The sequence below is a fragment of the Triturus cristatus genome, chromosome 7 (genome assembly GCF_964204655.1).
Source record: "Triturus cristatus chromosome 7, aTriCri1.1, whole genome shotgun sequence".
Lineage (NCBI taxonomy): Eukaryota > Metazoa > Chordata > Amphibia > Caudata > Salamandridae > Triturus > Triturus cristatus.
In genome coordinates, this window is record NC_140590.1 from 1,687,216,773 (window position 1) to 1,687,223,696 (window position 6,924).

The window sequence follows — 6,924 nt, forward strand, 5'->3', positions numbered from 1 at the left end:
GTCCAGCCAGTGAGTACTCAAGGAGTGGGGACACCACTGGGTAGAATCAAATTCTTGATATTTGCAAAGCCATGACGCCTCATTTCAGTTACTTCTTGCAAGATACATTTCAATTCAGACCTCCAGCCCTGTGGGACCTTTCACCCCAACTAAGGCTGTGGAATAGGCAACCTCCAAACCTGGGAATGAAGGCTGATATGAGACATCCTGGCACTTCTAAATTAAGAAACGAAAAAAAACGGACTTCTCAACCCTAGTGGGGCAAAGGATGTTGCCAACCTCCACACCACCCCCAGAGACCTACACACTTGTTGCATCCCCGTGTTACTTGCAGTAGCATGTTCACTGGTCCCAGAATGTCCAATATCCCCTCATTCTGGGTTGTAGGCCAGGCGAGACCCCTGACCTTCTGGTGTCCCCTGAAATATTTTTCATCATTGCTTCCCTATTTGCTGGCCTTCCCCATCCTAACCTCAGTAGCTCTTTCTGTGGAAGACGCCTCACTGGGTGGAGCACCTAGTGCAAAGATCAATTTGTTACCAGCAGATCATGGGTTTCAGTCAGCCTCTAATTCTTCCGAAGACAATAAATGAAGTATTGTTGAACTAGCATTCAGTCTTTTTTCAGGAGAGCGGGAGCCATGCATGCATGTCTTTGTACTTGGATGAGTCTGTCCCCACCCCCGGTTTAACGCCTGCAAAGCTCTCTTATTCTTTGACTTAGCCTGTGGTTCCCAGAGATGAGGATGAAAGGACTGGCGGTGATGTACAATGACGATGCCAGAGAGGACCAGAGGTACAAGTTCTTAGCGGTCAGGATGCTCTGGTTGCGAGTGGCGATGTTGAGTCCCCAGGAGACCACGTAGAAGCCGACTAGAATGAGCAGGGTTTTGGTGGCCTTGTCCTGGTGCTGGTTCCTGGGGTTGGCAATGTCGCTTTGGTTCTGCACCGATGAAGCACGGTGGCGACAGAGGTACAGGACCACACCCAGGCTGCAGGTGACCATGGTGATGACAGGGATGATGTCACCAAAGATAAAATTTAGGACGGTGTAGGTCAGAAGTGTGGAGGAGCCCAGAAAGTAGAAGTTGCAGACGGTGGAGTTTCCCTCGTTGTCGGCCACAGGGATGCGGAAGATGAGGATGGCCATCAAGAACCCTATACCTCCTGGAACCCAAGCGAGGAGCTGGAAGGATGTAGGGGCTGCCCTCTGGAACTTTAGACCCAACGCACTTGTTGGGCGGACTATCTTCACGTAGTAAAACACGCTCAAGATGGCAGTGAGCCAGACACTGGCACACCTGCTGCCCGTCACCAGGAAGAAGTTGAGGCGATAGAAGATCTCGCCTCCCGCACAGCTCACCCCCACCTGGTTGAGTAGAAGCCTCAAGTCTTTGAAAACCTGGTAAAGGATGCTTGAACCCATCATGGAGAAGATGATGAAGTCGACCGGTGGTATGGCACCATGCTCATCAGCGTTTCTCAGGATAGTGATGGCTACAAAGGCGTTCCCTAAGACGCCAAAGAGTAGCAGGACCACTAGTGCGGCCAGGACAGACACCCTGAGGACATCCATTTCCATCCCGATGCCTTCGGTCTATGCCCTGGACTCCCACACACCTGTCCTTCCAAGTGCTGGCCAGGAGCAGATGCCTTGGTTACCTCTGGGCTAATGAAGGTAGTGAAAAACATCTCTAATCTGTGCCCTTTGCAATAATTGGACTCCTCACGGCGCCAGGAAGCCATTCATGTGTTTTTCTGTCATCAGCAGACGCGTTCCATCCTCGCTCAGCGTGAATCGTAGCAGTCTTTAAGGCTCCACTGATTTCCTTCATTTGTCTCTTCCTCCAGTATTCCTGACTTCCTCGCTGTCTCTCGTCCACATCTCTTGATCTGTGCTCTCTTTTTCGAAGTTGTAATGTTTACGAATTGGAAATGCACATTTTTTGTGGGCTTTTTTTGCTTTAAAAATACCCTCTCCGTTCTCTGTAACATGTGGCCTTTCAACTCCCCTAATCATGGACGCTAATTCACCGCAGTGCAAACGGAAGTGGAAGTAAAACTGAGTATCTGTTGGGTCATGATGACGTCACGTGGTTGACCATCTGACCCGACGTTATCCCCTGCTCCTGTGTGCTTGTGGTGAGGGTGGGGGGTAAAAGTCGCGAAGTGGAATGTAAAAAAGTGCATGTCCATGCCACTATCGGGGCCTTGGGTCAGTGGTGGTGGTGATCCTCTTTGCCCAGAGCAGTTGGGTGGCACTAGGGCCCAGGGGACATGTCACCATTCGTCTGCCATCTTTCTACAAGCACTTCATTGTGAAAGACATTGTTTTACATGCAGTGGGTCATAGTCCCAGCTGCCCACGCCGGAAAAGTGTCATCTTTTTGCGTGTCTGTTTTGGTTGGGTGTATGGCAGTATGGCACAGTTCTCAGAAAATCAGTGATGGGCTACAGGGCCACGTTGAGGTGGCAACAATGAAAATATGTTTGCCTGAGAATCTGTGCAATTATACATTTTTGTGTAGGACCTGAGATGGGGCATTGCAATGACCAATGGAAAGGCACCACTTTAAAGTACAGCCCTATAAAATAAAGTACCCGTTTCCAGGGTGGGTGATGCTGAGCTTCACAGCGGCTACCTGCAGAGGACTAAGACAGACTGGTGCAATGCTGCTGAACCGTTTCAAGGCACCGGTCCCACTCAAGAGAGGCTCAGGGGCCATGTTGTCCGGTGGCTGATAGTCCACTGGATTCTTCCATCACGGCCTTACAGCCGCACTGCAGCTGTGTGCAATCTTACAAGTAGTCTTTGTCACAGCCCATGGTTTGAGCTGTAAGTTTGGTGCATGTTGTAGTTGGAGAGCAGGATTTTCATACAAGAGTCTGAAGCCACTGAGGTTTGAGGTAAGTTCCTTATTCCATGTTTGGCCTTTAGGGTACAACCACAGCCTGATAGTTCTCTTAAGGCGTCATCAGTCCCCAGGCTTCACCCAGCGCACGGACACCAACATTCTATGCATCATCATGATTTGCGGACATTTCACCATGGGGCAAACACAGACACACTCTGAACGCTGGTGTAGACCCCGCAGTGATTGCAGTTTTTTTCTTTTATTCCCCCCTATCCCTAGGGTGAATGGGTGTCCTGGATTTGCCGAGGAAGTCCCAGTTGTTCATGAGCTGTCCTTGCAGATTTCGAGAAATGTACCTCATGTCCCGGGTTTTTAGAGATGGTTGACTGAAAAGAGTGGGAGGTGTGATTTTCTGTTTTCTAAGGCAGGGATGGTAGCAGCTGTTATAAGAAAGCAATTTAATTAACAGGCATGATACTGGCTTTAAAAATTGTATTTCATTTATTTTCTTAGTGCCTCTTCTGTAATTCTATGCGGATAAGCGCAACCATTCTGTGCAATTGGTTGATGTAAAATTGTAGTCTTTTTTTTGCGATTCGATCTTAGATAATCGCAAACAGCTTTGTACAACAGTGTGTTTTACACTGTTAGCGATTCCCTTGGGTCACAAATTGACCAATCTCATTAATATTAATGATGTATGGCTCAGTTTCCGACCCATTTGGAATTGCTAAAACCACAGGAATGGTGGCCTGCTTGAGTCAGCAGACCACCATGCCTGTGATTGCTTTAAAATAAAGCAAAATGTTTTTTTTTTAAGTGCAGCCCATTTTCCTTAAAGGAAAACAGAATGCTTTTCAAAAACAAAAATGAAAAGTTGTCTTTTCATTTTTTAGGTCTCGCCTACGCAGCGCGCAAGCGTTGCTTTGGAGTGACCTCTTGGAATTACTCCGGACTTTTTCGGAAACTCGTGCCTGTACTGCACTGTTTCCAATGAGCACTCGGGCATGTACGGTATTTAACTTGCGGGAGCGAGCAGCGGCAGCATCTGTTTGCAATTATCGCGCCCGCGCTTTGAAAACAGATGGTGCTGCTGCTCGCTCCCGCAAGGTAAACGCTGTACATGGACTGATCCTCGAAGCCGCGCCCCCGTTCCCCACCATGGCGTTCCCGGCCCTGCTCCACTCAAACCCCCTTGAGTGGTGCCCTCAGCATCCACAGGAATCTAGAGCCCTCCACTCCAGGATATCCAAGCATGATTTTAAGCACCCCCGAGAACCCTGTCGATGAAGAGAACATGAAGACATCGTGCCATCTGCTTCCTCTTTCCCCTTTGTGTTTGTGAAACCCACAGTGCTGCTGGTGAAGCCACCTGAGCTGCAGTGCCGCGTTTGGTCATTGGGGGCCGCCCGCCTCCACGCAAACACACGCACATCCCTGTTCCTAATCAATCAGCAGCCCAAGGGAGGTAATCATGGTGGAACCGGGGCTGATCAAAAGGGCTCCGGCTGATACATGTTACACGCTGAAGCGACCTGCCGTGCGAGCCCTGGATCAGTGTCAGACAGGGCCTTGAGAGCTGCCCGTCTTCCATGTTAGTGGCTTTTCCCGAGGGTTCGATGTACAACTGTCTGTGACTCCGAGTTGACTCCCTTTTCCATTGTGTGCGAGGGGACGGCGCTGCAAGGTATGCTCCAACTATGTAAACGGGATGTTATTTTTCCTGTACTGCTTTGTACACCACTCCAGGGAGTTATGATACTGAACTTGTGTAGCGCACAGAAATATCTGTTGGCGGTGTTTCGTTGATATTATTACATAATTTGGCAGAACAAGTAAGTCGCCTGAATCACTGCTGCCAAAACGTGCTGTCACGTGGCCCCATGTATGCTGATAAGGTAGGCAAGGACCACGTTGAATTAGGGGATTTGTAGTTTTGTGACTAAAAGTAAATATGGACTCACATGTACCCGCTTTTGGAAGGCTGTTAGCTTAAACAAGAAAAAGAAATGCACCTAACCTCCCAACCCCAGTAAAGTCAGGTTTCATGTACATGTAACTACAGTACTTGTGACGTGAGGATTTAATACAGATTCATGCAACCAGCGCTTAACTGTGCAGTCTTTCACTTACAAAGTTCCAGAATGCATAGCTCTTTCTCCACATTTCCATCAATTTCGGGGACATTTTGACGGCTGGAATTGATCATGGCTCATTATTATTTTCAACTTGCCTCCAGCAGTGATCTCAAGGCCTCTGTCAGATAGCAGTAGCTCATGGTTTTTAGGTCTCTCCTGCGTGGGCTGCGCACATGCGCAGTCTCGATGGCGAGATTTAATGATTTTAGGTATTTTCTGTAAAGGGCTTTAAGTCCCGCCCCTCTTTTCCATTGGCTAGCATCACCGTTTATGCTAAACGGTGGCCAGCCATTGGAAAAGAGCTGTTCGTGACGTTTTTGTTTGGCTTTTTGAGCCGTCCCATTTGGACGGGCTCGTCTGCCTTTCTCCCGTCGTAAAATCTTTCTTATCTTTATGGGTCCATGTGTTTCAAACACATGGCCCCATAAAGACAAGCTCCGTGGCGTGTTCATTTTTGCATCTGGCTTTCACTTTAAAGCGAAAGTGAGATGCAAAAATAAACCGTGCATGCCTGGCGAGCACTTGTTTTAATTTTGTAGCAGTGGCACTGCTATCATTAGCTGTAAAGGTGCAGTTTCAGCAGGGCCCAGTGATGCCAGGAGCTCGCTGTACTTAGTTTTACATCTCAACCAAGGCTTGCAGGGGGGGCTTGTAGGGGGTCCCCTCTTCATTGCTTACATTAGTGCCCACGGCACCCTTGCTGCGCCACTGCTGGGCGCTTCAGTGTAACAAAGGCTGCTCTCTCGGACTGCATTTTGACGGAGTGTGCCACTGACACGCTACACTGGTGGGCCCACTCCCACTACTACTGCTGCTCTGCACAAGGCTTATCTAAGGTCTACTTTCCACACCCTGGCGTGTGTGCATAGCAAAGGCTCCGAGAGCGCCAGGGAACCAGGAGGAGGACAAAGAACACGGGAGGTCAAGGGTTCAGTAATAAATCTGCTGAGTCAGCACACATCGCGGGTTTCGTTATTTTAACTTGGAGAACTACAAGCCCGCTTTCATATTAACATAGCGGGTTTCATTATTTTAACTTGGAGAACTACAAGCCCGCTTTCATATTAACATAGCGGGTTTCATTATTTTAACTTGGAGAACTACAAACCCACTTTCATATTAACATTGCGGGTTTCATTATTTTAACTTGGAGAACTACAAGCCCGCTTTCATATTAACATAGCGGGATTCATTATTTTAACTTGGAGAACTACAAGCCCACTTTCATATTATCATAGCGGGTTTCATTATTTTAACTTGGAGAACTACAAGCCCACTTTCATATTAACATAGCGGGTTTCATTATTTTAACTTGGAGAACTACAAGCCCGCTTTCATATTAACATAGCGGGATTCATTATTTTAACTTGGAGAACTACAAGCTTGCTTTCATATTAACATAGCGGTTTCATTATTTTAATTTGGAGAGGCTGCCGCTGTGTGTTACAGGGTGAATTGAATTAGATCCTGGGTTGCATGTAGACTGCGATCGAGGAGGCGGGGTCTGCAGAAACCTGTGTACAGCGCGCCGAGTGTTATTGGGGAGTGTGTGTTTTTCTTGACAATGCAGAGAAGGCTTCCTGTTTGACAGGGTTACTGTACAGCTTCTCGCATGAAGAAGCTGCTAAACGTGTTAGCTCTATCTCAGTTATCGCACTCGCTCCCCCCTTCCACGCCGGCCACCTCTGCACAGAGTAGCGCATCTGAAGAGTCTGCAGCGGCAATGCATGGAGCCGGGGAAGTCTAGAGTCACGGATTACATTGCTCTCCACAGAGTAGCGCATCTCGTCGTCTCATTATCATGGCATAAGACAAAGGGCGGCAGAATCGTCTCCTCTGAAGAGTGTGCAGCGGCAATGTATGGAGCCGGGGAAGTCTAGAGTCACTGATTACATTGCTCTCCACAGAGTAGCGCATCTCGTCGTCTCATTA

The 6,924-nt window shown here is 48.3% G+C and overlaps 1 protein-coding gene across 1 annotated transcript; it reads right to left on the reverse strand.

The window, feature by feature from the left end:
* Nucleotides 1-687: 687 nt before the first annotated feature.
* LOC146812742 (taste receptor type 2 member 7-like) lies at nucleotides 688-1,581 on the reverse strand. The gene has a single exon (XM_085615195.1). The coding sequence runs from the start codon at nucleotides 1,579-1,581 to the stop codon at nucleotides 688-690; it is 894 nt and encodes a 297-aa protein (XP_085471321.1).
* Nucleotides 1,582-6,924: the final 5,343 nt, after the last annotated feature.

Bases quoted from the DNA above. Each gene is read 5' to 3' on its own strand.
- LOC146812742 (XM_085615195.1), bottom strand. From the start codon at position 1,581: ATGGAAATGGATGTCCTCAGGGTGTCTGTCCTGGCCGCACTAGTGGTC.